Source organism: Solea solea, chromosome 21 (assembly GCF_958295425.1).
Source record: "Solea solea chromosome 21, fSolSol10.1, whole genome shotgun sequence".
Taxonomy (NCBI): Eukaryota; Metazoa; Chordata; class Actinopteri; order Pleuronectiformes; family Soleidae; genus Solea; species Solea solea.
Genome location: NC_081154.1, coordinates 2,469,631 through 2,486,909, shown reverse-complemented (window position 1 = coordinate 2,486,909; position 17,279 = coordinate 2,469,631). Strand labels below are relative to the sequence as shown.

Below are 17,279 nucleotides of genomic sequence, written 5' to 3'. Positions count from 1 at the left end.
TACATACATACATATACTGTATATATACTGTATATACAGTATATGTATGTATATATATATACATACATACATACATACATATACTGTATATATATATATATATATATATATATATATATATATATATATACTAACTATATAAACTATATATGAACTACATTCATTGAAATGCACTATGGCGAGTCACTTGTACAAAATGCAGAGCATCAATTAAACACTGCAAACATAGATTGCCTTTACTGTGACGAATGGTAAACGGTCACTCAGTGCTGTCATTCACCCATTCATTCATTCATACGACACTTTTTCTAATCACACAGCTGTCAGGAGTATCTTGAGGAGCGTCTCGCCCATGCAGGGGCACATCGACACGGAGACCAGTGGACCTGAGAAACGACGTCTAAAGTCTGGACACACGACAGCTCTATTACGAGAGCACGACCACAATCAGACAAATGCAGTGTTCCTCTCCTGCGTTACGAAAAGCTAAAAAAAAGACAAGCCGTGTCATCCAGAAAGAACCACAGGTTCTTGTTCAAATAAAATCTTGAAGAGAACGGTGGTCTAATGTTATTTAGTGTTTGTCAAGCTGTGCCATCTTTAAACCTAAGCCTCCTCAGCTACTTCACACACATGCATGACTTTTTCTTTGCATTTTTCCTTTCTGCTTTCAGAGAACACATCAACAATCATCCGTTAATATCCAAATGTCCAAAGAACTCACATCCCTGTGCTCTCATTTCACTACATTACCAAAACGCCTCTGTAAAGTTCAAGCCTAATCCATAATAATCGCAGAAGCAAAAGTATTATTTCTTTTCTTCTTCAATAAAAATAAGACAGCGGCACATCAGCAGGAGGGGGGTTACTTCTGTGGTTATCTATAATTCATAGGAATTTGAATGGTGCAGACGGGATTTTCTGATCCATGAAGGAACTGAAAAAAAGAAGAAAATATGCAAACCTGCAAAGCAAAGGTAATGTGTTTAAACCACATGTTATGTAAATATGCAAACTAGAGCTTTCTTTCTAATCAACTAAGATGCAAAGAATGAGTGACTTCTGATGAGTGAGACGCCACCTAGTGGTGGGGCAGAAATTGAGTTTGCACATGTGCTAGCCACACGCAATCAACACACTCTTAGCGTGCGGTTCCAAATCTTGGCGCGGAAGTATACCAGGGCCTTCAGGCAAATTGGACACTTTAAATTGACTGTGAGTGTTAGCGAGTGTGAGAGTGGACGGTTGTTTGTCTCTATGTATGTCCCTGTGATGGACTGGCGAACTGTATCCTGGACAGCCCCCCCCCCCCCCCCCCCGCGCAACCCTCATGTGGAGGAAAAAGATGGATGGATGGATGGTGTATGTGAGCCAGATGCGTCCTGGACACCTCCCTGGTGGGATGTTCTGGGCACGTCCTACCAGGGAAGAGCCAGGACTCGCATGTCTCTCAGCTGGCCTGGAAACGCCTCGGGATTCTTACCGGAAGAGCTGGGCGAAGTGGCCGTGGGGAGACGGAAGTCTGTGCTTCTCTGCTCAAGCTGAGCCCCCCCCCACACGACCCAATCTTGGATAAGTGGTAGAAGACAGATGGCTGAGAGTATGTTACGTGACGGCTGATATCGTCCAATAGCTGCCTACTAGCTGGTGACTCGTCTGAACTTCCACTTTGTGAAATGTCACCATGGCGCCGCTCTAGAGGGTTCACAACGGGAGTTCACGTTGTAATGAGAGGCATTGCGATCGTCAGCTGCCACTTGGGTCAAACGATGCCCGTGGATGTGAGGCACGAGGGGACTTATGAATGAGCACAAACACCAGGATACATGCTTTTGGTGATCTTTGATGGTGATCTTACCCTGGAGCAAAACAAATCCCGAATAAAGATGTCCATGTCTCACACACTTCACAGCTTGTTGGTCGATTTGTTTGTCTATTTAATTGTGAACGTCTGTCTTTTTAATTGCACCTCTCAGGATTATTCTTAAATATCAGACATATGTTTTTTTAATATCGTTTTATATTTGATTGCTTCGTCTTTTATGCGGACGCAGTCATTGATGAATTGCCAGGAAGAAATTGGACGTGAGAGTTGTGATCTCATCTGAAAAATAATGAGATTTTGGAGTTTAAAAATAAAGCCTCGCAATTAGTTCATGACAAAATGCTTGGTTAGACTTAACCCTGGTTTCTTATTTGTCAATATGCTGGGATAACACATTTAAATCAATATTAAAGATCGAAATGAAAGCAGCACAAATGATGAATCATAATCAGAAATATTATAAAAATAGTGCACTTTTTGTTATATTAATCATTGACACATTCATCATTTTCAATTCCAGGTTTTCTGATGCTGAGTGCAGCAATTATATCGCCATTCTCACTTTTCCCGTGACAGCTCGGTTGAATTGTTACTGACTGAATATGAAAACTGCATTATCTTACATGCTGCAAAAAGTGTCATGTTACACTCCTAATCACGAGTCATTCAAATTCTAAATAAAGTCTGAAGAAGTGCACAAGCAAGCGGCCTCTCTGTGTCGACACAGTTTATTACGGAGAGATAAGGTGAAGCCATTATTCATTATTGCCTTTCATATGAAAGCTTTTATTGGTCCACATATCCAATCACTGCCATATTTCTTTCATTAACAAGAAAATCCTGGCTTTATCACCTCTGCTAAATGACTTATTTGAGCGTGATGTCCCGTAGTTCTGCACTGAATTAATAAAGATAAAATGCATTTAAGTTGACTGCATATCGTTTTTTTGAAATACATTTGAATCATTTGGAGTCATGTGTAGATGTGTTAACCCTTAAACGCCCCTTTTTTTTTTGGCTTATTTTAACCATAAAGGAGCCAAAGAATGTCCTGTAACGAAGTGCTTTTGCCTATTTTTCCCAGAATAACTTCTGATATCTGGCAGTTATTGTACTGTTATACTGTTTTAACAATTTGAAATGAAGAAAAAAAAAAGGTTAATTTAGAAAAACACTGCAGTTAAATTTGAAATTTGAACAGTATAAAGAATATTTACAATCACGTTTGTTTGAGTCTTTGTCAGAATGCACAGGCGTTTTTCTAACTCTCTCCTCGCGAAAAAAGATGCTGATTCTCAACTTCTCAACTTTCAGAAACGGTTGGAATTTTCACAGATTGTTTCTTAAGTGTGTAGTTGCTTATTTGGGCTTGTTTCTAGAGTGTAGTTGCTTATTTAGGCTTGTTTTTAGAGTGTAGTTGCTTATTTGGGCTTGTTTCTAGAGTGTAGTTGCTTATTTAGGCTTGTTTTTAGAGTGTAGTTGCTTATTTGGGCTTGTTTCTAAAGTGTAGTTGCTTATTTGGGCTTGTTTCTAGTGTGTAGTTGCTTATTTAGGCTTGTTTTTAGAGTGTAGTTGCTTGTTTCTAAAGTGCAGTTGCTTATTTGGGCTTGTTTTTAGAGTGTAGTTGCTTATTTGGGCCTGTTTCTAGAGTGTAGTTGCTTATTTAGGCTTGTTTTTAGAGTGTAGTTGCTTATTTGGGCTTGTTTCTAAAGTGTAGTTGCTTATTTAGGCTTGTTTTTAGAGTGTAGTTGCTTATTTGGGCTTGTTTCTAAAGTGTAGTTGCTTATTTGGGCTTGTTTTTAGAGTGTAGTTGCTTATTTAGGCTTGTTTTTAGAGTGTACTTGCTTATTTAGGCTTGTTTCTAAAGTGTAGTTGCTTATTTAGGCTTGTTTTTAGAGTGTAGTTGCTTATTTAGGCTTGTTTCTAAAGTGTAGTTGCTTTTTTGGGCTTGTTACTAAAGTGTAGTTGCTTTTTTGGGCTTGTTACTAAAGTGTAGTTGCTTATTTAGGCTTGTTTTTAGAGTGTAGTTGCTTATTTGGGCTTGTTACTAAAGTGTAGTTGCTTTTTTGGGCTTGTTTTTAGAGTGTAGTTGCTTATTTGGGCTTGTTACTAAAGTGTAGTTGCTTTTTCGGGCTTGCCTTGCTCCATTTATGAACCGCTCCTCCTGATGCTCTCACGGTTCCCCGGCGTTCCCGCCTCATCTCAAACACACACAAACACACACACACACACAAGCACACAGGTGACAGACAAGTAAAATGCCTGGGAATACGTGGGCGAAATACGGGATAAAATATAATAAGGAGTGGGAGAATGACAGTGGCTTAAAAGATGGATCTGACCTCAAGTGGGAGACGAGTCAAAGGCAGGCTGCTGCAGATTCTTGAAGTGTGAATGACAATGACACAATGACACAATGACTGTGCATGAGGTCTGCTGCACATGATCTTTCAGTACAGGTGCAGAATAATGTGACTTTCCAAACCAATGAAGCCAAAGGCTGGAAGGCTCAACTGGCTACTGTACTGTTACTGTACTGTTTTGAGTTTCAGTTAAATTGCAATGTTGATGGTTGATTATGAAATGCAAAAATAAAGTTGACTGTGAACAACTGTGTGAACAAGTTGACTCTCTTACACATTGTAGATATGGTCGCCTGTTTTGGGCTTTCATTTATTTATTTTGAAGAGCCACGTTGCTTCTTTTGGACTTGTTTTGCATAGACCTTTTGATTCTGTTGATTCTGGCATCTGCATCCTGGATTATTATTCCATCCATTCATCGTCTACCACTTTATCCTCCACATGAGGATTTACGGGGGGGGGCGACCTGTCCACACCCTGGACCGGTCGCCAGTCCATCACAGGGCCACACACATAGAGACAAACAAGCATTCACTCTCACACTCACACCTGAGTGTCCAATTCACCTAATCCCCAAATCCGGAGAAAACCCACGCACACACGGGCAGAATATGCAAACTCCACGTATTGAAAGACCCTTGTGTTCCAACTGGGTCGCGGACCCGGGGTCTATAGCACCAGTGCAAACCACAAACCGTGTGCATCTGATTTATAAAACATTTCAGTTTGAATGTGTCCGACTCTAAAAGACTAACGTGAGGAATAACTCATGGTGATGATGGATGAATGATTAATGTGCATGCATGATGTACATGTGTATGTCGCCACTAAAGGAAGTGAAGAATCCCCCCCACACCCCTGACACCAGAGGCCATCCAAGGACGGTAAGTGTGTATGTGTGTGTGTCTCAGGCTTTGGAGACAATCTCAGACTAAAGACATCTAACAGCTTGTCCAATCCACAACTAAAGCCCCGAATGGGAGGTTTTGGGTCAGAGGTTAAGACGAGGTGTTGGATGACAGAATAACAGAAGATTGTACCGCTGGAGTCAAAATAAACGACATTTCCATGCATAGACACACGTGTCTATGCAGTTAGTGACAAAGCTGTATATTCACAAGCTTGTTAGGAGGATATCGATTGACGCCAGGATCAATTCCACAAACGTATCTACGTGCATCTCCACCCGGGTTTTGCCGCGTACAATAAACTCAATCAGGACTGCGACGACAGAAAACGTTTCCTTTTCTTTGTCACTCGTTTATAAGCTCGGCGGCTGATTTCCTCAAACGTCTGACGGGACACAAAGGCGTCAGCGTGGCAGAGTAATTAGAAAGTAATTAGTCATTAGAAAGTTAGATCTCTGCACTGCCAACGACTCCTTTCAAATATGGAAAAAATATAACCACAATGTTTTGCTCTCATAAAACATTCATCACCTCGTAAATCTTCTCATGAATTCCATGAATCATTTTTAATGGATTTCTTAAGGAAAAAGTCACTTTTATCAATTTCATATGTATATTTATTATATATAGATGTACTTGGGTATAATGTACAGATTGAATATCTAACTGCTTCTTGAGGACATAATTTAATAACAAGAAAAAGAAATATACATGACAAGACCATCATTTACATGACATTTCCAGACATGTCCTCGTCCTCGGTCAGATGTCGACCACGCAGCCCGGCGCGTTGGCTCTGATGGCGTCCGATATCACCTTTGCCCCAGATTCTCCGATGCCATTTCCCTGCAAACTTCACAAGCAGGTGACGTCGTCCTTGAAAATCTTGCACACAACAGAAAAGAAACGTACGCGTACACCGAGCAACTCACTTGATGTATGTCATCTGGTGGTTGGCCTTCAACGCGGTTGCGATGAATATGGCTCCGTCCATGCCCAGAGAGTTCTCCTGGAGACTAACGACACACACACACACACACACACACAGACTTTTTATTCTCTTCACTGTGCATTTATACTCATACACAACTCAGATTCAGCTGTTTGTGTGCTTCAAAGCCCCCATGGCCAGATATCCAGCCTATATTATAACAAACACCATACAGCATACACTTATTATACATCGTTAGTCATTATTTTAACCCTTAATTTGAAGAAAGTATGGGTCACTGGCATTTAATTGTTGTTACAATTGCTAATTGAAAAGCACTCACTTCAGAGACTTGAGACTCCGGTTGCTTTTCATCGCATTAGCCAGAGCCTTTGCTCCCTCCATTCCTGCAGTGTTCCCACGTAGACTGACACACACACACACACACACACACACACACACACAATGGAAGATAACACGTTGTTTACAGTGCAACAACAATAACATGCTCACACCCATCATAGCAATTAGGGGAGACTGGGGTAAGATGAGCCATTTTTCATAGTTAGGATCACTACATCAAGGCAATCATAGTTTTGTCACTAACTAATATATCTGCATATATTTCAGGATGTTGTGCATCCGTTCAAACAAACAGAATGAGTGTAAACATAACTGTTTCCATAATAAAGCATGGTCTCGTGGCACAACTTACCCCGTGTATGGGGTAAGTTGAGCATAGGAGCGGGGTAAGTTGAGCCGTATGCCTATCCCCCCCCCCCAGCCACTTCTTCACATTCATGTGTATTTTTGTTTATTATACATAATGTTTGTCAGGTTCAGACTCCATGAGAGAATCCTTTTAGCCTCTGCTACTCCATCATAGCCTGTCTTTGTCAAAGGTACATTTTCTTTTTTGTTAATGTTTCTCTTCAGTGTCATTCTGTCTATTTTGGCATCCTCTGCTGCTGCTCCAATAGACTTCCCTTCTCTCACTTCACTGGTGGCTCTTTCAAGAACATCAGTGGTGGCTCCCCTGCTTGTGTTGCGCTCACGAGGCATTGATCTCCACTCATACAAATGTAGAATCTTGATTTAATATTTAAGACATATAGGCTACAGCTAAAATACCAGTGGCTCAACTTACCCCAGAGCTACCATTTCGACTTCATTAGTCCCCACAGCTAAAATGGTGCACTTTTATGCTAGGTTTATGACCTCGTGTTGTAGCACATAGATCCACAATTGATGTATAAAACACATTTAAAATGATCTGTTTTGGTCTAAACACAATTCTAATGAAACGTATGAAAGACTTAATTCACTTTCAAGAGTGAAAAATGTTTTTTTGGAAATAAATGTCTAACCACTTTACCCATGTGGTTCTTACCTTCACAGACTCCATTAAATGATGCCTTTCTCCTAAATATTTGGTCACATGATCAATGTTTTTTACCGTTTCCTAGCAACAAGGGGTGGCTCAACTTACCCTTTGGCTCAACTTACCCCAGTCTCCCCTATATATATATTACAGACACAGATGTATGCAGCAGCGATTCTCTATGAAGAATATTACACACTGTTTTAGTTCCTCTTCACTGGCTCCCAATTCATGTTACAATTTATTTGAAATAAATCATCCAAAGACCTTCTAAACGTCCCCCAATCCAGAATCAGGACCACAGGGGTTTCAAACTCCAGTTTAGTCGAATTATTACCTTTTTATTTCCTCTTTTACACATATAGATTTGCACTTCCTGTTTTATTTTGAAACCCACACCTCGTCTCGTTTCAGGTCTCTTCACTTCCTGTCCTCCTTGATGACCTGCACCTGTCCTAACATGTCACACCTGCTCAAACACCTGCGCCTTAAAGTTGTCATATTTCAACAACGGCTGAGACACATTTTTTGGTTTGTGAGCATCAGGAGGCTTTCAGGAGCTCCCACATCTAAATTTGTGAAAAATTGGGGTGAATTGACAAAGAAATGACAGTTTTAAAATCACCCTCATCTTCACTTTTGAAAACCCCCAAAGAAGAGTTTTAACATGGGAGTCAATGGGAGGTTGACCAAAAGTCTCTGCACTTTTAGGTGATTTAAAAAAGTCATATGAAAATGAAAACAACACCTAGAGTTAGACAACAACCATAGCTACATTTTTTATGTAAAAAAATGTCTGTGTAGGTTGGAAATTGTGAGCAGGAGAAGAGTTTGTTTGGAGAGTTTTGTGATTATTTTTCTGCATCTCTGTACTGTGCCACTGTAGGTTGACGCCCACGCACCCCACGCACACTCATTATAAAATCGAAAATAGTACAAAACGTAAACTGCGATTGTTTAAAAACTGTAATATGTATCAAAACTTTCCCTTAGGTGAGAAAAGTCCCAAGTCTTGTGAAGTGTTGGCATTTTCAACCACGTCTCTGCGTTAAAGTGTGACCACACTGTGAGGCTCCAAAGTGGGCTTGGTTCTGACCATTTTTTCGATCGTTTCACATTCATGTGTATGTGGACGAGTTACGTGCCAGTTACGCGAAGAGGAATCAGAAGAAGAAGAAGAAGAATAACAATAGATGCTTGCTCCACAATGCAAACCAATGAGTACTCACGTTCTCAGTGGTGGGCCTTGCTGGAGCAGGCACTCTAATAACATTAACATGTATGCCTGTTTATAATCAATTGTAACTGCAAAGAAAAGCAGTCGTTCTCAGCAGGGTGGAAATAAGATGGTTATCAGATTATAATTTGACTATTCCATGATTCTGATGACTGCTTTGTGGTTACCTGTCTCTGAAGGCACTCGTATATGAAATGCTCGTACTCACTCTAAAGTCTGCAGGGTTTGATTGGTCGTGAGAGCGTCCGCCATGGCGATGACACCACTTGTTCCCGCTGAGACTCCCTGGATACTACAAGACAAAAGTGAGCAAGAGTGAAAACAATAAGCACATGTTTTATGTGAGTGTAGCTTATGTCTCAGGCATGTGCACAGGACCAAATCCAACCATAAGGCACGAAGAGATGTGTTGGTCTTCAGGGCTTCCGCAAGAAAAATGACACCTTCGTTCCCTACGGCGTTTTCCTGTAGACTGCAAACAGACAAACAGACGTGGTGCCAATTATACATGACATCACAAACCCATTATAGATCATTTCACGTGACACATAACCACCAAACCAGAGACAGTAATCTCAGGGCGCAGTTCACTTAGAGAAGACTGCATTGACATTTAGGGTGGAAATCAATGTAATTGCTGAGCAAAGAGATGGTGTGAAAGGGGTGAGGGATAACGCTGAATCTGAAGTGTCTGTGTGAGTGAGCTGTGGCCTTACTCCAAGAGCTGCAGTGTTGTGTTAGAGAGCAGAGCCTGAGCCAGAGCCTTCGTAGCACTGGACTTGATGAAATTCCACTGGAGACTAAAAAGAGAAAGGGATACAAATCAGAGTGTTGAGGTACATTTTGAGCAGATCTTTGTGTTAAATTAAAGAAGAACAGAGCGTGGACTGCACTTGCACATTATTTTAATAAGAAGCAAACCTATTTGGTTACATTTCCAGCGTCTACATCAGCAATAGGCAAACATTTCAACTGAAAGTGAGTCACAGCAGTGGAAAATAACGATTATGTTGAGGAATAATCCACTCTGGCACTGTTTGTCCTCAGCTTCCTCTCTGCTTTTAGCCATCTACTGTATGTTTTAACGCATTTTTAGTGCAGACCCTCGTTTTTGCTTCTCCTCTGGTTGAGACGTTTTTGAGAGGGGTAGTGAGGCTTTTTGGTAATGTTCTGCATTTCTGACCCATAGTGGCAGCTCATTGTGTTTTTTTGGGAACCTGGATATGGAAATGGTACGAGCTGCATTATTGGGTGAAAACCAACGGACCACAAACGCCAAACCAAAACATAATCAGAGAATCAGTGAAGTCACTAAATGTTTCCTTGATCTCTGACGACATACTGACGTCTACTGTCTTGGCTTTAACTGGATACAAGCGGTGGGAACGCGGTCGGAAGACGTGAAACAGGATGAGCAAGTAGGGAAACAAACGCTAAACAGCTATAGAGACGCAAACGACTCGATTAAAACTTGACCTACATTCAGAGATTTGTAGCTACTACTGTGCTGTGACTCGCAGGAAACATGGAAACCTTTTTTCTTCCAAGTGCATGCTTCTGAATTACAAGCCTCACTTACTGCAAAGAGGTGAGGCCTTGATTAAACTTGATTGCACCAGCTATAGCTTGAACGCCTTCATCGTGCAGCAGGTTGGCTGTAAGACTGAGATGCACACAAACACACATTCATGTATGTATACATACAGTATATGTATACACTGATGAGTTTATTCATCTGTGAATAATGAAGGACTCACTCGAGGTCTTGTAGAGAGTTGTTCTCATGGAGAGCATGTGCCATACTCTTTGCTCCTTCCACTCCGATTGAGTTCTCCCTTAGACTTTCCAGATTGAAAACAAATGAATGAATAAATAAACATAAGTGCTAAGTGTGAAGAGAAGATTTTGTTCAATCATCCTGACAGAAAATCATCTCATGGTGAAGTGTCACTATCAGTATTCTTGTTGTTTTGTAAGTGGATACAAAATATTAGCGACATTGACTTATTCAAATTCTAATCATTTCTTTTTGTCTACCTAACTGTAAATTAACGACAGGAAAGAAGCTCATTGATCACTTCCACTGTCAAACGTCACCTCGTATCTTGTGTCTCTCTATATTGACTAGAAATACAACAGTGAGCTGCATCAATCCTTTCATCTTAAGTTACCGCTGTCAAAAATACCAGGCTCACAGGCTTTGATACGCACTTCAAGGAGACAAGACCGTGGTTGAGTCTGAGTGCACTGGTTAAGGCAGTCATCCCTCTGTTGCTGATTGAGTTACTCTGAAGTCTGCAAAAAAAAGATTAAAAAACACCTGTAATGATTCTGCTCAACACAATGTGAACCTTTGTTTAAAAATGTATTTTTAAAGGAAAGTGGTGGGGGGGTGACGATGCACTTCACTCACTGAAGCGAGAGAAGCGTGTGGTTAAACGTCAAAGCCTCCGCCAGAGCCATCGTTCCTTTGTCCCCGAGGTGGTTGCTACAAAGACTGTAAAAGAATAAAAGAAAAGCTAATGAATCATATAATAATGTCACCCCAGTGCAGTCTATAGGGTTAAAGCGGCAACATGCTACCACACACGCATGTAACTGCGCTGTTATACTGGATGATAAATATTAGTAAAATGGAATCACATGAGGTTTGTGAGCGTTTGGTTCATCTTCAGCGCATTTGCGATTCTTTTGGCTCCTCCTGCGCCGACTGTGTTCTTCCTCAGACTGAAAGAGAACATGAATGAAAGAATAATGTACTGAATATTAAGTTCCACATGTAATATACAAAAGCTTGGAGTAAACTCACTTCAGAGAGACCAGTTTGCGGTTGCACTGCAGCACTTCTGCGAGCGCCTGGGCGCCCTCCTCTTCAATGGAGTTGTTCTGAAAGCTGAGGAAGAGTTCAGGAAACTGGGCAGTTGAAGCACAACAAGTGTGTGCAAGTGTGTGCAAGTGTGTGCAAGTGTGTACAAATGTGCAGCAGATTGCACTCACTTGATCGATACCAGCACTTGATTCATTTTCAGAGCTTCTGCCAAGAACTTTGCACCTTTAGAGCCGATGTTGTTGTTTTGGAGACTGAATTATAAACAGATGATTATAGATGATATAAAAATGTGTACACAATCCAAAGCACAATATACGCATATATCATATGAAGCGAGCACAAATAAACTATTCCACTCCCAAATATTGTCAGAATCTTGCTGTTACAATTTATGCAAAAATAATCACCAAAATCTGATATAAATGTACACTGATTATAAAATTATGGACATTAAAAAAAACTGTTAGACACAAAAGTGCTGAGTTCAGCGTTCTCACCTCACCTCTCAAAATAAAATAGTTTGCAAGGTAACACTTCATATTACAGAACAGTATGTACAGTAGTACACATGTTTGACTCCTCCCTTACATTCCCATTGTTATGACCGAGATCTTACTTGGTCATAACAACAGAAATAAGATGTTATTACATAACATTATATACATAATAATAAAAGTATAATATAGATCTCACTTGAGCGATGTTAGTGTTCGGTTCACCAGGAGAGCTCGACTCAGCGCTTTGGCTCCTTTGTTGCTGACAGCGTTATCTGCCAAACTGAGTGGTGAATAAATGAGGTCTAAATGACGTTGTACAAACTGCAAAACAGTCAGGCAACTTTTTAGGCAGTAAGTAAAGGAGTAGACATATCTGTGCCATCTCCTACCTTAACTTGTGAATATGGCAATCTTTGGCACTCAGGAGGCTTCCCAGCAATTCCATGACATCATCTTTGAAATGGTTATTCTCTAACCTGTAGAAAATAGGAGAAAATCCCAAATTCACCCTTTAATTTTCACCCTGAAGTTTCATTTATTAGGTGCAATGCCGCGGGGCGCTCACCTGAGATGGCTGCAGTACAGCAACTGTGGAAGCAAACATTTCACTGTGGTGTAATTCAGAGAGCCTGTTAAGTTGGTGTGTTCACTGCACTCTGGAGACACATGCAACAGGTATCCCAGCACGACGCACTGAGCCCGCGACAACTTCCCTCCAAGGCTGCCAAGCCGCAGATCCTCCTCCACACTCCGCAACAACTCCGTGTGCTGCAGCTCCTGTAAGCAGTACGCCAGGTTGATTGTACGCAGGGACACCACTGCACCCCCACTGACCAACAGGCCTTGCAGAAACCCTGCTGCCCAGGCCTTCTGATTGCCGTCATCTTTTCCAAGGGACAAAAGGCCAGCAAGACTTCTCAGTGTCGCTGGGCACAAAAGGCCCGTGAGGAAGCGCACAAACACATCCAAATGTCCATCTTCCGCTTGCTGTGCGTGCTGCACGGCACTTCTGAAATGGTTCTGGAAACCAATCTTTGGCCACGACATACTGCTTTCTGAGAACAAGTCAAAGATTGCCCGCTTGGACGAGATATGGTAGAATGTGGCTGCGAGGAACTCCTGCAAACTCAGATGAATGAATTTGTATGTCGTGCATACAGCCGACTCCTCTCGAACAAGAACCCCCGCACCAAGACTGCTTTGAGTTAGCAGAAGATCTATCCCATAGGCCCTGAGATCCTGCTCACTGAAGGTGTACCTGTGTTTGAGGAGTCCATAAAATGCCAGTCGTCCGAGATTCCCCAGCAGTTTCCTATTGCTCCCGTGAAGTTGCTCCATTTTCACAGGCTCCCGCCCTCTTGGTTCGCCTACTTCTGCCTTCATGGAACAGAAATGTGCGTAGAGCTCAGTGTAGGTCCTTGGAAGGCTTTCCTGTGTTCCACTCTGCATGATGTACATGAGAGTATCAGCTACAATCCAGCAGATGCATGGTATGTAGCACAACACCATCAAGTTCTTATGGGCTTCCAAGTATGCCAATATTTTCCTGGCAAAATCCATCTCGGGGAAATGGTGGTTTAGAAAGTCCTGAATATCCCTTGGGCTGAATCCTGGGATCTCAGTCACCCTGTCCACGAGTCCTCCAGGGATGAGCGAGGCCACTCCTGGCCTGGAAGTTACCCACACTGCCACATCAGGGAGCAGATTCCCCCGGATTATGTTTGTAAGTAAGTCATCGATGGAAACTTCTTTCTTCGGATCGTTGCAGGGCACTGCGTCGGAGAAATTCAAGGTGCGTTGGAATTCGTCCAAACCATCAAGAATGAAAAGGGTCCGGCAAGAGCTGCTCAAGATCAGACTGGGATCTATTAAGTGAGGAAAAGCCATTTTCACCAATTTTTCAGCTGAAACCTTCTCCAGTGAGTTCAGCTCACTGAAGGTAAAGGGTAAGACGAAGCTCACGTCTGTACATATGGCTCCCTGGCTCCACTGGCCGATGAAGTGTCGGACGCAGATAGTCTTTCCGATACCAGCGACTCCAACGGTGAGGGAGACCCTTGGAGGCAAACTGACCCTGGTCAGTGGCTCCAGTAGTTTGGCCAGCCCCAGTTGTCTGAGGTGATTTCTTTTCCTTCCTCGAGTTGCCCCCACCTGCATCAGGTCATGTTCCTTTTGCTGAAGGTCAGAAAGTCCATCGACCAGAAGTAAGGCTCTTGAGGAGACGTCGAGTTTGGAGCAGCTGACCGAATCTCTGTCTCTGCACTGCTCATATCGCTGTAAAAGCATTTCTTTGTGCTCCTTCACCATGCAATCTGGAGTAAGAGAAAAGTCCAAGGTGTGACATAAGAAAACTACATTTTCACAACACTCTTGAAGAGCCAAGTGGGAATCAGGGTCTTGGTGAAAATAAGAATTGAGGAATCAAACCACTACTCTGTAGATCACATTGCTTCATCCTCGAAAACATCGTGTTTTCTGATCCTGGTCCTTGGGGACCACTGCCTTGGATGTTTGGGATGTTGCTCTGCTACAAAACACCTGATTCAAATCAGGTGTGTTAGAGCAGGGCAACATCTAAAACATAAAAGACAGGGGTCTCCGAGGACCATGATTGGGAAACACTGTTTTGAAAGAACACTCCTTACCGTGGTTGAGGATGAGCTGAGCCACCAGAGAATCGGAGCTCTCTATAAAAGCCTGAAGGGTGTCAGAGCCACGAGTGTCCTTGCTCATGACAACAGTTGTGAGAATGTTGACCTGGTCCCGCAGTCGGCCCGCCTCCTTGATCTTGGCCTCCTCGGCTGAACTCAGCACATCCACCTTTCTCAGGTGGATTAACATCTGCTCCAGCAAGGAGGTCGTAGTGAAGCGTTGAAGCTGGTCCTGATGCCTTTGGATCCAGCCAAGATCTATCAGCCAGGACACCATCAAACCAAGATTAGACCAGAACCTTCTCACCCAGAAGCTTTGTAATGTTGGGAATGATGTAAAAAACTTTTTGTTACCAGAAAAATAAACCAAGTACCTTCTGTTTCTGCTTGTGACGGGAGTGAGCTGGTCGTAGACTGAAGATCCACATAGCAGTCGTCCTGCCACGTGATGCGCTTGTTTCGGTCCATGATAGAATCGTAATATTCCTGTCTCTCCATCTCTACACGGCGTAGAAATAGTCATGGCTTATGACATACTGTGAGGTAGCCACAAACTGGGGGGGGCGAGGGGGGTGAAGAAATCATTTTAATATAGCAGCAAATGCATCACTGCGTCACTGTGTGACGGAGCAGAACGTTTTTTTCAGTTAAGATGCTTTTTTTTTTTTTTTAAGTTCAATGAGATAAATTTGTTGAACAGATGGCTACAAAGCTTTCTGCTCATGCACCTTCTTTTTACATTTGCTTGACATTTCAGATGGTCTAGCTTCATGGATATATTTAATTAAACGTCTCGTCTTATTATTAGTCAAGTCCGATTTAATTGTGCAGTAGGTTAAAGGCAGAAGATTTCACACAGCAAGAAACCAGAGAAAATAAGACCAAGAGTGAATTATAATTAAAAGGTCCAGTAATTTAATTTTAATTTTAATTTATTTCAATAGAACGTAGACTGTACAGATCACTACTGTTATTGAACTATTTACAGTTGAAAAGCATATTCAAATGTACATAAATGCCACTAAAATACAGTCCGTATTGTGCTTATTTGATTCCATACCCGCTTTTTGACACAGTAGAGCGAGTTCACCTCGTGTCCGGCAACTTTCCTCAAAGTTCTAGTCTGTTATTTTGTGTCTAAAGATAACTCCACTGTTGCCGCTGAAACACTCGTCAGCTCGCATTTGCACCGCTCTGAAAAGAAATCTCAAAGGACCTATTAAAGATGCTCCCTGCTTTTTTCAAATGACTCGTTAAAATAATGACCTTCTGTCAGACCACTTTTGCAGCTTCTGAAGAAGCAGCCCCAACCTTTGCCGTGTTGTGTGAGACACAATCTTATAACACATTTAAGTGTTGCTAGGGTTAGGGCTTTTAGTGACAAAACTGCAGATTATGACAAATGGAAAAATAAGCAGACGCCTTCCTGTGTGGTCTGCTGCTCATCATGTCATTTCTCACTAAAGGAAGCTCGTTCAAAAACCCCAGACCTCATACATGCATCGAGGCGGCGTCCTAGTTTCCGTTGACACTTGTCGCAGTGAAGTGTTGGGTGAGTTCCCAGTGATTGTAGCCTCGTTTAACGCAAATTATGTTAAATCTCATGATTGTTCTTAGTAACAACGCGCATCAGGGAAGACATTATAAAAGAAAAGATGTTCCAGTTGTGGCAAAAGCTTGCACCATTTAGGTTTATTGCTACAGAGTCAGTTTAAGATGTTTTAAAAAGGATAGAAACTGTGCAAAACTTGAACTCACCATGTTTGTTCAACCTGTAGACATTTCAAAAGACAACCAATACAGATTTCCTCCAATTTCCTTGCATTTTCTATCTCCATATTTCTCACGAGTACAGGACAATGTCAAGTAAGTGTGAACACGGGAGACAACGACTACTGAAGTGAACACACACACACACACAGCAGCAGCAGCAGCAGCAGCAGCTGCCACTGAGGCTCCTTCCTGTCTATCTACTCTGCTTTCCTGTGTTGTGGTTAGCAGGTCAAAAGAGAGATATAATAAAGATGCTATATGCAAAAGCATGTGTCGTAACCATGGCAGAGGTTTAAGAATTTAATCACGCGTCAATCCACGGCGCCGTTATTGTTGAAAGCCAAAATGAGACACATGATAACTGGTATTAAGCAAATGCATCAGTAAGTTCGACGGCGGCAGGAAGGAGATAAATAAACCCTTTGAGTGATAATGGTAAGAAAACTACAAGCAGCACTTCTTAGTTCCTCTATATTCAACTGTCTGCGCTGTGCTGGGCGGATTTTATTTCAAACCTGATACGCAGACAGCGGGGATGCAAACACTGAAAATACACCTTCTTAAATTGTGATTTCTATGGAAATGATGTCCTGTGACAAAATGTGTGGCTCATAGCAAAACATATGTAATGTATGTGCTCTGTAATCACGTCTCTCTCTCTCTCTCTCTCTCTCTCTCTGTGCAGTTTTACAACAACACATTTTCTGTAAAATAAAGAAAAAAAAGAAGCTTCTACTGGTAGAAGCAGGGACATCAAACATAAGGCCCGCGGGCCAGTGCCAGCCCGTCAGAGGGGCCAAGGTTTTTATGCGTGACGTCGCCAGACTGCCGGCCACTGATTGGTCAGCGTGCCGTCACAGGAAGAGACGTCCGACACAAGAAA

At 42.1% G+C, this 17,279-nt stretch overlaps 1 protein-coding gene across 3 annotated transcripts; it reads right to left on the bottom strand.

The window, feature by feature from the left end:
- Positions 1–5,737: 5,737 nt before the first annotated feature.
- On the bottom strand, positions 5,738–16,888 carry nlrc3 (NLR family, CARD domain containing 3). 3 transcript variants are annotated; one of them, XM_058621142.1, is made up of 19 exons: positions 16,382–16,888; positions 14,998–15,177; positions 14,618–14,881; positions 12,538–14,284; positions 12,362–12,448; positions 12,169–12,252; positions 11,643–11,726; positions 11,455–11,538; positions 11,289–11,372; positions 11,059–11,142; positions 10,857–10,940; positions 10,403–10,486; positions 10,225–10,308; positions 9,362–9,445; positions 9,034–9,117; positions 8,854–8,937; positions 6,371–6,454; positions 6,029–6,112; positions 5,738–5,949 (listed from the first exon to the last, which is right to left on the bottom strand). In XM_058621142.1, the coding sequence occupies exons 2-19, from the start codon at positions 15,119–15,121 to the stop codon at positions 5,859–5,861; spliced, it is 3,405 nt and encodes a 1,134-aa protein (XP_058477125.1). In that variant the 5' UTR covers positions 15,122–15,177; positions 16,382–16,888; the 3' UTR covers positions 5,738–5,858. The 3 variants fall into 3 exon arrangements, with proteins under 3 accessions (XP_058477125.1, XP_058477123.1, XP_058477124.1); XM_058621140.1 differs by having other exon boundaries at positions 8,854–9,117; XM_058621141.1 differs by having other exon boundaries at positions 5,768–5,942; positions 8,854–9,117.
- Positions 16,889–17,279: the final 391 nt, after the last annotated feature.